Here is a 13,281-nt window from a genome sequence, read left to right as displayed (position 1 = left end):
AAGACGACTAGAGGATTATCTACTACTTATGAAAATATACAGTAGATATTCATTTCTTAGTGGTGACAAAATATTTTACAATACATACGGTGCTACTTTTCCGCACTAGTGCGTAAATTAGCACATTATGTAACTATGTCGAAAAATGTACTGTAAAACGTTGTACGATACATGTGCGAATAGGTAATTCGCAACTCGTGTCGATTTAAAACACTCCCTTCGGTCGTGTTTTAATGTATAGCCACTCGTTACGAATTTCTTATTTTTCGCACTTGTAAATAACTATTTTTTGGTTAATGTTCTCTTCCGAGTCATTAAAATTGTCATGAACCAATCCTAGCACTGCCATTATTACGTTAATTGTCACAACAAAAACAAATAATCTGTGCGCCCTATTTGCGGACATGCCAACTCTGCCTCTGGTGAAATTACAGAATATTATCTTAATTGGATGTCGGTCGTGTTAATAAATCCCGTTATATTAAAGCGGCCACGTGCTGCAGCGTTCATGCAGCTATCCAGTAGCCCCCATTTTATATTCCACTGGCCTTATGCCATCAAGCAATGAAACAATCGCTACTAAGACAGTCGGGGAGTTATTGCTCAGCTTATTAAAGTTTTGGCATGCTACTTGGCGTGTTTTACCAGCCGACATAAAAAATTGATTATTCGAATCGATTCGATTTAAAATGTTGGTTAAGTTAGAATTATTGTAAGCTATTTAATATTACTTTACAATACGCAAAATTAGCACTAAAACACATTCGACTTGATAGTATCAGCTCAACTAGCCTAGTAAACTTGAAATGCTGTACTGACTATAAATCTCTTTACTCTCATCTAAAGACCGAGTAAATTAAAGGTTTAACTTACATTTAAACGGTTTGTGTAAACTATGAACCATTAAACGAGAATTTCTCTTGCGGCGCGCTCGTCGTGCTAGTTGCGTCCGTTTACCCGGGCGCGTTTAACGCGGCGTATTCTGCGTTCTCAAAGGAAATTTTCCGCTTATCATCCTTGACACAGTTGTAAACTCCAGGCGCCGGGATCCCACCGCACACAGGCGATCAAATATAAATACAGTCGCGTAAACGCTAAAAATATCTTACAAATAAACCTCGATGTTATAACTGTTATAAGCGGCTCCTCGAATATTTAAATTAGTCTTAGAAAATAGTTTTTTTTACTAAGTAGGGTTGGGTAAGGGTAGATTCTTTGACAGGCAAATCATTGGTTTAAAGTAGCAAGTTTCTCTGGTTTCGTAACATGATTAGATCGAGAAAATGTTTAATATCGTGTTCTGAGGCTTAGCTTTTGAGTCATAAAATAAATGATTGAACTACAAAACATATACCTACTCTTACCTATTTTTATTCTATTAGAGAACATAGTTTACTATTAAATAAAAAAGGAAAATAAAATTTACATTATACACAAGTAAACGCATTAGGCTATGTCTCATTCATAATAATTTGGCATTTGGCTAGTCGGTGACTGATGACAGATATTGATGAGGTCCAGCTTGCCGCAGCCTCCCGTCCCGTCCAATATTTGTAAGGCTCATACGCACCACGCCGGGCTAATGGGCTGGGAGTTTTATTTATGTGACAGCCTCATAAAGACGAGTCGACGATAATATGATCGGAATTAATGGGCGTATTTGGTAACTTTCTTTCCTCTTAACTGATTTAACTTACTTCCGAATTCGCTTGTGTTTATTTATAACCGCGAAGTACTTATAGAACACAATGTTTCCTGAAAAACAGTTAAAAATATAACAATGTATAATATTATAAATCATGAAATTATATCGATCGAGTCGATGTAATAACTAGTTCCGTTTTTGGACTTTTATCGATCATTATCTTCCTACCTAAGCTAAAAAGATTATTGCCTTCCTGTAAAAAAAATTAATGTCTCATATTTTCTTAATAGGAAAAAGGATGAAATTTTCACTGATGTCGCCATGACGGCAAAATTTTACGCGCACTTAGTACATAACATTATTTTAACTTCCAAGTTATCTCGTTTCCTCGAAGGTCTCTTGATGTCAGCGAAAATTTCGACCCTCGGAGTTGCGAACACGAAATAATCTGGAGAGGCCGGTAACAATGACACAATTAACGTCATCTGAAGCGGTATAATTCTTGAGCACCAGCCATACAATGGATCTATGGAGGATATTGTTCAGAAGAGGAATCTGTTTAAGATTATGGCTTAAGACGTTGGGAAAAATGTAGGTACCCGAGCGTATTTCAGGTATATACGATATGCAGGCTATTACTATTATATATACTATTCCTGAATATCTATCAATGACAAATATTGTAGTCATACTCCGGTTTGGCGTGGGCAAAAATGCACCAGTGCTAAGTATTAGTAGTCCATAACAGTCATGGCATACAGCGCTTCGTGAACAAAAGATTTACTTTGGCAGGATTAGGACCCAAGGATCCATTTAAGAAGTGGAGCCACCAAGATATTTGGTAAAAAAAATTGGGGGTCTCTCAATTTTATCTAGATAGCATTTTAGCTTCTAGGCTAAGTTTAGGCCAAGGCTAGGTATTGTTTCCATATAAATCGTGGATGCCAAATTCGTTTATGGTATCATATTGACAACATTCCGAAGTAAAGACATATAAAATATTCTATATTTTTTAAATTACTTTTCATGTTTAATCCGCTGATCCAATTGAGTTATAAATTTCGTATAGAGATAGTTTGAGTCCCGGGAAAGAACATAGCATAGTTATTATTCTAAAAATCATCCCTTAAGGGTGTGAAAAGGGAGGTGGAAGTTTGTATGGGGAATCAATAACCGCTGAACCGATTTAGATAAAATTTGATAAAGAGATACCTAGTAGTCCCAGGGAAAAATATAGGTGTCAAGGACCGGTCCTACCGCGTGAGGCGACAGAGGGGAACGCAGGGCGCGGGGGACGACTCCGCGCCAGAGCCTATACAACCACCATCACGATCGCGCGCGCGCATCCCTCAAGAATAATCCGAAATAATAACGTTAGCATGTAACTTTCCGAAATTAAATGTTTATATCAAGAATCTGCATTTTTCCATCACCAACAAAAGTGGCGACCGTGACTAAGACACATAATACATGAAGAAGGAAACTACATGTTAAACCAAAACTCGTTATTTAACGGACATAATTTAAACTTCGCCATACGACGCATCTAGAAGCTGGGCTGCATATTATGCGACAGGAGTGAATAGTGGCACCTACATCGCGGCGAGTCAGCGTTATTGCAGATGAGTAGCCCTGTCCTTTCTTTATTTCCTAAATATTCCCTCTTCAAGTTTGTGTGATCGGCGAGTTTGATTACGAGTGTGTAACACTAATATTCTTTGTGCATTAAGTGTCGTGTTAATCAAGAAATTAATTTCTTTTTTGCATGTACACCACGGTGCATATACATTTTTACGTGGTTTAGCTCTTAATAATCGTAAGCATTTGCATTATTTCCGCTTCGCTAGCCTTTATTTAAAAGTGTTTACTTAAAATCAAGCACTGCTTAATGCTACGAGGGTAAATAAATGCTTAAATACTTTAATTTTATAGCTAAACGCTTAATTTACACGTAAATATATACATCATAAATAAAAGCGCAGCGATTTCGTGACATTTAAATTATAATTTGTATTTCTTTGTTTGTAAAAAGGCTTCTCATTTTCGTAATTTACACTTTTATCTTTAAAACTTTATTTCTAAAAGCAAAACATCTTTACGCCCTTATAAGTTGCTCGATTTATTATCTCTTCGCTTAAAATTAAAATCAATCGTAAACATAATTGTAGTAAAAATCATTTTGCTAATTGTTTTCGCCGAACATTCCAGGCGGACCGATTACGTAACCGGCAAGTGGCCGTTGCTGTCTGCATTGTCATCGTGCACTGTGAATCGCACGGCGCGGCACCGTGTCTCAGCGTGTCGAGTCGCTCGCGTTATCGGAGCGCACTGCACACGACACAGTGTCTCACCGTGTCTACACGGCGCGCGGCTGCCACTTCATTGTAACTGGTTTGATGCACATTTTACTTTGCTTAACTCATTAATTACGTTACGTTTATAGTCTTAAAAATGGTTGAAACTTCTGGCGTTGATTCCGATGGGAAGAAATTGAAAGAGTTAACTAAATTGCGGGGCACTATTAAGGGTCGTTTAACACGATTTAAAGATTATGTTTCTGTCATAAATGCATGTAAACAAGAGGAAATAAGTGACTTAAAACTTAAAGAATTGAAATTTCGTTTAGAACGAATTGAAAACTTGTTGTTTGAGTTTAATGAAGTTCAGTCTCAAATTGAAATATTATCGTCTGAGGAAGACGACAGTGAGGTGGATAATTTTGAAAGCGTTTTTTATAGCACGTTATCTTTAGCTCAACATATACTGGACTCGCGTCTTAAAGTTAATGAAGAAAAGGAAGGGAGCCTTCACTCTGCTCGTTCTAATACGTGTAGTCATCATCATCATAACTCAAATATCAAACTACCCACTATAAAGCTACCTACTTATGACGGAAATTATTTGAAATGGCTCGAATTTAGGGACACTTTTGAGTCGTTAATTCACTCCAATGATTCCATATCGGACATAAATAAATTTCATTATCTGAGGTCATCATTGGAGGGAGGTGCGGCTTTAATAATCAAATCATTAGAGTTTAGCTCAAAAAATTATACTGTTGCGTGGGATTTAGTACGTGAACGTTACGATAACAAAAAGGTTCTTATCAATAACCACTTAAAAGCGTTATTTGAAATAGAATGCATCTCAAGTGAGTCTCACAGAGCAATACGGTTCATGATAGACTATGTGTCAAAAAACTTAAGAGCGCTTGATACTTTAGAGCAGCCCACTGACAAATGCGATGTTCTCATTATATACTTAGTGTCTACTAAATTAGATGCAACTACCTTCACTAAATGGGAGGAGCATAAAAACACATTCAAGGACTTACCGACCTTATCCGATTTTATGCAGTTTTTGCGTAACCGTGCTGACATCCTTGAGACAATGGCGATCAGCAGAAGCGACAAACGCGATAGTAAATCTAATTTCTATAAAAATAATCAAAAACCTGAACCTAAAAATAAAGAATACCCTCATAATAAAACATTAAAAAGTTTTGTCGCCTCTGCTAGCGCCAAACCGACATTTTCGTGCGCATTTTGTAATCAGCAGCATCGGATTATAGATTGTCCTTCCTTTAAGCAGCTGTCACCTGAAAATAGATGTGCTGAGGTTTCTAAATTAAAACTTTGCTCTAATTGTTTGCGTAGGGGGCACGCTACAAATGAATGTCGGATTTTGGGTACATGTAAGACCTGCAAAAGCAAACATAATACATTATTGCATGTAGATAGTCACATACCTGAAACAAATACTACCTTAAATCATTGTAGCTACTCACCTGTGTCCCTGCCGGCTCGTTCTTCGGGCCAAGTTGTCCTTGGCACCGCCGTAATCAAGGTCATAAATCCTAAAAATAATTGTACTTACCTTGCACGTGCGTTCCTCGACGGGGGTAGTCAATCATGCTTCATCACGACGAACCTGAAAGAAAAACTCGGATACGTTAGTAATGGTACGGATACATCATGTATATTCGGCTTGATGAAACAAAAAACTCCTATATATGACAGCTGCGAAGTGACAATACAATCATGTGTAAATGATTTTGGCACACGTCTTAAGTGTCTAGTGGTTCCTGACATTACAGGGACACTCCCTAACTCCCCAATAAATGTAACGGAACTTAACATACCTCATAACATTCAACTGGCGGATCCTAACTTCTTCCACCCTTCAGAAATTGATATGTTATTAGGAGCAGAGTTGTTCTATGATCTCTTGTGTTACAATAACATAAAACTAGGCCCAGAAAAGCCGATGCTTGTCGAAACCAAGCTAGGTTGGATTGTGGCAGGTCGTCTTTATAATACCGATCTACAACCACAGCGACAAGTATATTGTAACTTCACCAAAGAGATCAGTGATCAATTGGCAAAGTTTTGGAGCCTTGAAGAAGTTCCAACCTCAAAACCAACTTTGTCAGCTGATAACGAATTCTGTGAACGCTACTTTACTGCTACCACGAAGCGCCTTGATGATGGTAGGTTTTCAGTTTTCATGCCCTTTAAAGAGACTCCAGAGGTAGCACTTGGTGACTCATACAGCATGGCTGAAAAGCGCTTCTATAGCCTTGAGAAAAAACTTAATAAAGATCCTCACTTTAAAAATGAGTATTGCAAGTTTATTCGTGAATATGAGGAACTAGGTCACTTAACTGAGATCAGCAGGCCTCAATTCGGGTACTTTATGCCCCACCATGCTGTGATCCGTGAGCGCAGCGAAACTACGCGCTTGCGTGTCGTTTTCGACTCGTCAGCGAAATCATCATCAAACAAGTCGCTTAATAGCATTCAGCACGTTGGCCCCGTAGTCCAGGATGAGTTGTTCAATATACTCATTCGGTACCGCCAGCATAAATACGTGTTGTCTGGAGACATTCAAAAAATGTATAGACAAATCATGGTAGATGAGTCACAAAGACATCTCCAGCTTATTCTCTGGAGAGAGCAGGATAACATGCCACTTAAAACTCTGCAGCTGAACACCGTAACTTACGGTACTGCATGTGCACCTTACTTAAGCACCCGGTGCCTAGTTCAGCTAGCAATGGAATGTTCTGATCCTGTCGTGTCTAAGGTAATAAAAAACGACTTTTACGTCGACGACCTCTTGACAGGTGCCGCGACGGAGGGCGAACTAGCTCACATCCTAAAAACAGTTACCGAGGTTCTTAACTCTGCTGGTTTTCCTATACACAAATTTAAGACAAATTGTCCACAAATATTTCAGGAAGCCACAGAATCTGACTCTCATAATTTGTCAAAAGAGTCAAGTGTACTGGGAGTATTGTGGGCACCTAGTACCGATACTCTCATATTCGAAATAAATATAGACAAAAATGAACATAAGGTCACCAAACGCATGATTTTATCGAATACATGTAAAATATTCGATCCTTTGGGTTTGCTAAGCCCGTGCACAATCACACTTAAGATTCTGTTGCAGAAGCTTTGGGAACTTAAATTGGAATGGGATTCGGACGTCCCAAACGGCATAAAAAAGACGTGGGATAAGATCATCAATAACTTAGACTTATTGCTTGCACTGTCAATTCCCAGATCTGTTCTGTGCTCTTTCCCAGTCTCCATAGATCTTCATTGTTTCGTGGATGCCTCACAAAACGCGTATGCCGCTTGCGTATATCTACGCTCAACTGACGATGAAGGTAACGTAAGCACCAACCTATTATGCGCCAAAACGCGCGTGGTCCCCTTGAAACCTGTTACTATTCCCAGGCTCGAGCTATGTGCTGCTCTTCTAGGAGCACGGCTTGCAACAAAGGTTTGTGAAGCTTTGCGGTGCAAAGTTGTTACTAAAACGTTTTGGTCTGATTCGTCAATAACCATAGGATGGATTAAAACTCAGCCAAAACTCTTAAAGACTTTCGTTTGCAACCGAGTGAATGAAATCCATGAATTAACAGAACGCGAATCATGGAGACATGTACCGACTGACCTTAATCCAGCGGACATGGCTTCTCGAGGCATTGAACCCAGCGCGCTTGTTGATTCTGCGCTGTGGTGGAACGGTCCTCAGTTTCTGTCGAAACCTGAATCTGAATGGCCTCAGCAGCTAACTGGGCATTCAGAAAGTCAATTACCTGAAATAAAAGTCCATCATGTCCAAAACAATGATCAAAATATCGTAAAATTTGAAAATTTTTCTAATCCTTTACGGCTACAGCGAGCATTAGCATATGTATTCCGGTTCATAAACAACTGCAAAAATCATAAGAACAAAACTGTGGGTTCTCTTAATGAAACTGAACTTCATCAATCTCTTACCTTCCTTCTTAAAACCGCTCAGCAGGAGTCCTTTGGATTTGAGATAAATGCACTTCAAGAACACAAGTCGCTTAAAAGGTCCAATGTTCTGCAATTATCTCCCTTTATCGATGAAAAGGGACTGCTGCGAGTGGGTGGTCGGTTAAAACACGCGAATCTTAATTATGATGCCAAGCACCCTATTCTATTAAAATCAAAACACCATCTTACCAAAATCCTGATGTCAAGTGAGCACTTAAGGTTATTCCATGCTGGTCCTCAACTGCTTCTCAGCTCTTTCAGAGAAAAATACTGGCCTATTGGCGGACGAACGCTAGCTAGAAGCATTGTGCATGAATGCGTCACTTGTGTCAGGATGAAAGGTAAGACGATGGAACCATTAATGGGTAACCTACCTACTACTAGGGTGTCTCAATCTTATCCTTTCCAGGTTACTGGAACCGATTTTGCTGGCCCTTTCATGATTGCCAGCAAAACAGGTCGCGGCAGTAGAACCACAAAATGCTATCTGTGCATCTTTATTTGTTTCTCTACTAAAGCTGTGCACCTTGAGACGGTCAGTGATCTCACGACCCAAGCTTTCATTTCTTGCCTTAAGAGATTTATCGCTAGAAGAGGTAAACCTGATTACATCTGCTGTGACAATGGCAAAAATTACGTCGGAGCAAACAATGAGTTAGGCAGAGTGTTGCAGTCAAACCTAAGTAGCATAACTGACTTTGCGACTAATAGGGGCATAAAGTTTGTTTTCAATCCCCCATACTCTCCAACTTTTGGCGGCCTCTGGGAGGCTGGCGTAAAGAGTGCAAAATTTCACCTTAAACGTATAGCAGGGAATGTTAGTCTTACATACGAGGGGTTAAGCACGCTTTTCAATCAAATTGAAGCGATCCTTAACTCCCGACCCCTAACTCCTTTATCACCTGACCCAAACGACCTCTCTCCTTTGACCCCAGGGCACTTCCTCATCGGGCGGCCGCTGACGTCACTACCAAGCCCGCAGAAGCCTGAAAACATGAAAATTCGTACAAGGTACCAGTTGGTCGAACAGCTCCGGTGCAACTTCTGGGAAAGATGGAGAAAAGAATATCTGGCCGAACTGCAACAAAGAACAAAATGGCGTTCCCGGCATATAAACCTAAAGAAAGGGGATTTGGTGGTCTTCAAAGAACCTAATCTGCCACCACTCAAATGGAGACTCGGCCGAGTTCAGCGACTTTACCCCGGCGATGACGGAGTGGCCAGAGTCGCCGACTTCCTGACCTACCGAGGCGTTGAACGAAGAGGCGTTAACAAGGTCTGCCCTCTACCAACCACGACGGAGGATTCTGATGTCTTGGAAGAAGCTGCATGTCCTTCCAAGGGCGGGGAGGATGTCAAGGACCGGTCCTACCGCGTGAGGCGACAGAGGGGAACGCAGGGCGCGGGGGACGACTCCGCGCCAGAGCCTATACAACCACCATCACGATCGCGCGCGCGCATCCCTCAAGAATAATCCGAAATAATAACGTTAGCATGTAACTTTCCGAAATTAAATGTTTATATCAAGAATCTGCATTTTTCCATCACCAACAATAGGATAGATTTTATCCCAAATAATATCCCTTAAAACTGAAAAGGGAGGTGGATGTTTGTATAGGGATAGGGAATCAATAACCGCTGAACCGATTTAGATGAAATGTACTTCTCCATCTTTGATTTAGTAGACTAAGATACTAAGCTGGACTTAAAACCTAAACTTAAACATTATTAACCTTAGACGTCGCCGACGCTGAAAATTATTTGCGGTGTGTGTGATAATCATAGTACCTAATCCAGTTCCTTTTTTGTACGTACCTAATATCCTATAATGCTCAAATCGGTTCCCACTTTTTATTTGTTAAATTATGATTCTACGGTATAAATGCCTTATTTATAAAATAAAAATTGTTTGTATGAAACATTATTGTTGACCTTCAATAACAAAATGTTTTCTTGTTTCAGGTTTTAAGTTTACTCGATAAATCACGACTATGGTGAGTACTATCAATATTCTTATTCTCCCTCATCTACGGACAGATTCCGGTAAATGGAGAAGTGACAAAGTGACCACCTTTTAAATAGTAGAATATACAACAAACGAAGTTAAGGATCATGATATGAAAATAGGGAAGTATTTACTTTAACTTTATTGACTCCACATACACAGGGTGAAAATCACCTCAGACAAGACCACGATATTGCGTTACATGATTAAAAATATATTGAAAATGACTAACCGTGCAACTATACCTGGACATTCTGCAAAACTATTAACGTATTGTTACATACAAATAGGTTTGTTAACTACCTCCATTTATTGAATTCCGAACTCATATTACATATAACTCTTTATGGTTAGTTCTCATATTCTAACCACTCTTTGTTGTCTCTTTATATTATGCACGTATTTATCAGATCATTCAATAATTAGATCATAAATGGGAGTGATTCTGATTGCCGATAAAACGATGGGCACTTAAGCGAGCCACGGCACAGGCCCCCCACTATTGTCGCGAGCAGCTGGTAAGTGCGCTATCTCACTTTCGACGCGACTGGCCTGGTATATTTTTTTCCACAAGTTCAGTTGTTTATTTACAACTCGTTGGCAATTTAGCTCCGTTTCGCTTTTCCAGTGTGGTGAGCGCCATACTGGACAGAACTAGGTTAGAGTGAGATAATAGCTGACGTCGCGTTTGTTCCCGTCCATTGTTGTTTGCATCCTCCGCCGCCTGTTGTTTCTAGCTAGGTTATCATATTGAAAAAGCCTCGGTGTTAATATAGGTAGAGCGTTTAGCCTTTTATCCCGGTTAGTGCTGAATAAATAGCTTACAATGCAACGTCGGATGAAGCAAAAAGCCTCGTTTATTTAACAATGTAGACCAAATTTACCAGATTCTCGAGGCCACAGGCTTTTAGTGCAAGCTTGATGTATAAAGCTAAAAGCTTTTATTTTACATAGATATGTTCATCCACGTAGTTTGTAATTACTCGTTCAAAGGTGTATTGTTGTTAAAAAGCATATTTTTAAGTAGCATGAAGTTAAGCGAGACCACCTCTGGAGCTAAATGAAAGTTTGTTTGTTGTCCGGGCGGTGTCGCACGGGGCGGAACCGCTGATTTAGGGGGAAACTTGGCTTGTTTTGCATTTTACGGGAGCGCGGGGGAGTCACCCCTGAGATTTGAATATTTCAAAAGGAACGCAACTTCGCTAAGCCTCGTTCCTTTATACGACTTTCGTACAATTGTGTCACATACTGCCTGCCATTATAAGATAGTAAAATCACCATAACATAATGGCAACGTTGTGCAATTTTTACATACGTACAACACCTACGGACGGCTTGGCATCGGGAAGATTTTTTTATAAAATGTATTTTCAATTTCTTAATTGTTGTTTATACGAGTACCGCAAAATGGAGTGAGTAGGGATTAGGATGGCAGTTGGGTTATGAATGGGGTGAGGAGGGATGACAGAGGGGTGAGTTGGTTTTTACAGGCTACTGCTATGTAAATTATATATTCTAATAACAAATCAAGCTATGTTCCTAATCTCAAAGTGTCGATCCAACAATTTCCAAACCTAACCTTAGTAGGAAATCCCTCCTTATCCCTAATACGAGGTGAGCTGGGATTTCCTACTATTTCGTATTTATCTTTAAAGTTATGAAATGGAACTACACAAAATCATAAAAAAACTAAAATTCAAATGACCGGAACATTTTATTATGTATAAAAATCAGTTTGCCACATGTAAAAATAAAGTTTTATCGAGGTTTGAATTGAATGTCAGTTTTGTCCCTACTCACCCCACTTTACGGTATAGGTAATACAGATTTTCTAAAATGGTTGTCCATTATAACCTGCCTTTAAGGCGTACAATATTCTTAAACTACATGCATTATAAATTAGACTAACATAATTGATGAACATAACATAATCAAACATAACAATAACATACAATAATTATTTTACACCAGACAACACTAATTACATGATACAATAAAAGCACCGTGAGGCTATATTCATTTCAACTTCAGTTTGAAACTGAGCCAACGCTATAGTTAATTTACCTTTCTTTAAAATTCCCCATTAATATTCGATACAAACTGACAGAAATCGCGCCTTAAATTTAGATCTACATCTGCATTATTTTTCGTGTTTTTAGTCTACTACCACCTGGTTAGTGTTTTAACAATTGTTAATTTTCAGATTAATATATGATTATGTAGGTACTTAACTTTATTCATTATCTTCTAATTTTTAATAAATATTAAACTATAGATAGTGTCATTCACGAAGACGCGTGCCTTGACTCGTATTGTCATGTTATTAAAGCTTAGATTTGACAAATCTGCGCGTCATTGTGGATGACACGAACTACCTATAGGTACCAGAAGAAGAAATCTGACGTGTCAATAAATCGTTATAACGTTTATGAAGATGCTGGCTTTTCTCATTCCAGTACAGTAGCAGGGCACGCACTTGAGCAAATAAACCCTTTTGCAAGAGAATTCCGATAATTAAAATCAGTATTAACCGCCAACTCAGAAGGCAATCTACTTGAACTAGGTATTAGATAATACAAGTGAAAAAATAGAGCGGCAATTGCTCATTGTAGGGACTTTTCTATCTCGCTTTGTGGCTATTCATTTAGGTATTCGCTTTGTCGTGTGCGCTGGTAGTCTAGCATCGACGTCGAATGAGCGGCTTTGTCTCCCACTGAAACAGGTTAAGTAAATAACCAGATCGTGTTTCATAATGGACGAATGGAATTTCCACGTTCGAACGAATAGAGTTTGCACTTTATATCTGATTCAGTTTTTAATTAACCTCGATTCATACTTTTTTACGTTAGTGGGCGCTATTTTCATGATACGGCTGGCTCATTAATATACCTATTATATAAAAGCAGTTACTTTAAAGCCGGGACAAAAACTGTTTGTGTGTAAAATACTGTCGTGTATTGTTGATATTGTTACGAGTATTAAGCGGTAGAGAAGACATCATTAGATTTGTTGCTATAGTTTGTTTTTTATTAACTATAAAATACTGCGCCATATTTCTACAAGAAACAGATTAACGCTCCATACTATTTGGGCAGTACATACTTCATAGTTAAAAACAACAGACTATAGAATTAAGTATACTAATATTATTGTTGGGATAATGCTACCATGTTAATTTAATCCATGTTAAACCAACAAAATAAGTACAGCAAATTACTGTTGTACGTATTTAGGTAAGTTATGGTAAAAACAGTAAATAATACTACTTAATATACATGCTTGTGAACAAAATGTGAATTATTATCTTATGAAAACGT

At 38.8% G+C, this 13,281-nt stretch overlaps 2 protein-coding genes across 4 annotated transcripts in view; both read left to right on the top strand.

Moving 5' to 3' along the window:
- The window catches only part of LOC133517853 (uncharacterized), a 194,246-nt gene that overhangs the window by 40,969 nt on the left and 139,996 nt on the right, over positions 1 to 13,281 (top strand). Inside the window, exon 2 of the mRNA XM_061851308.1 lies at positions 9,922 to 9,953. The gene's annotated coding sequence lies outside the window, so the exon portion shown is untranslated. The remainder of the gene's footprint in view (positions 1 to 9,921; positions 9,954 to 13,281) is intronic.
- On the top strand, positions 2,881 to 9,489 carry LOC133517857 (uncharacterized). 3 transcript variants are annotated; one of them, XM_061851315.1, is made up of 2 exons: positions 2,881 to 3,343; positions 8,895 to 9,489. In XM_061851315.1, exon 2 carries the CDS (start codon positions 8,954 to 8,956, stop codon positions 9,431 to 9,433), a length of 480 nt encoding a protein of 159 aa, XP_061707299.1. In that variant the 5' UTR covers positions 2,881 to 3,343; positions 8,895 to 8,953; the 3' UTR covers positions 9,434 to 9,489. The 3 variants fall into 3 exon arrangements, with proteins under 3 accessions (XP_061707299.1, XP_061707298.1, XP_061707297.1); XM_061851314.1 differs by lacking the exon at positions 2,881 to 3,343 and adding an exon at positions 3,371 to 4,029; XM_061851313.1 differs by lacking the exon at positions 2,881 to 3,343 and adding an exon at positions 3,371 to 4,036.

This window comes from Cydia pomonella, chromosome 5 (genome assembly GCF_033807575.1).
Source record: "Cydia pomonella isolate Wapato2018A chromosome 5, ilCydPomo1, whole genome shotgun sequence".
In the NCBI taxonomy this organism is placed as follows: domain Eukaryota; kingdom Metazoa; phylum Arthropoda; class Insecta; order Lepidoptera; family Tortricidae; genus Cydia; species Cydia pomonella.
Note: the sequence above shows the minus strand (reverse complement) of the source record. Positions and strands in the feature narration are given on the sequence as shown.

Excerpts from the sequence above, each read along its gene's own strand:
- LOC133517857 (XM_061851315.1), top strand. The coding sequence starts at position 8,954 with ATGAAAATTCGTACAAGGTACCAGTTGGTCGAACAGCTCCGGTGCAAC.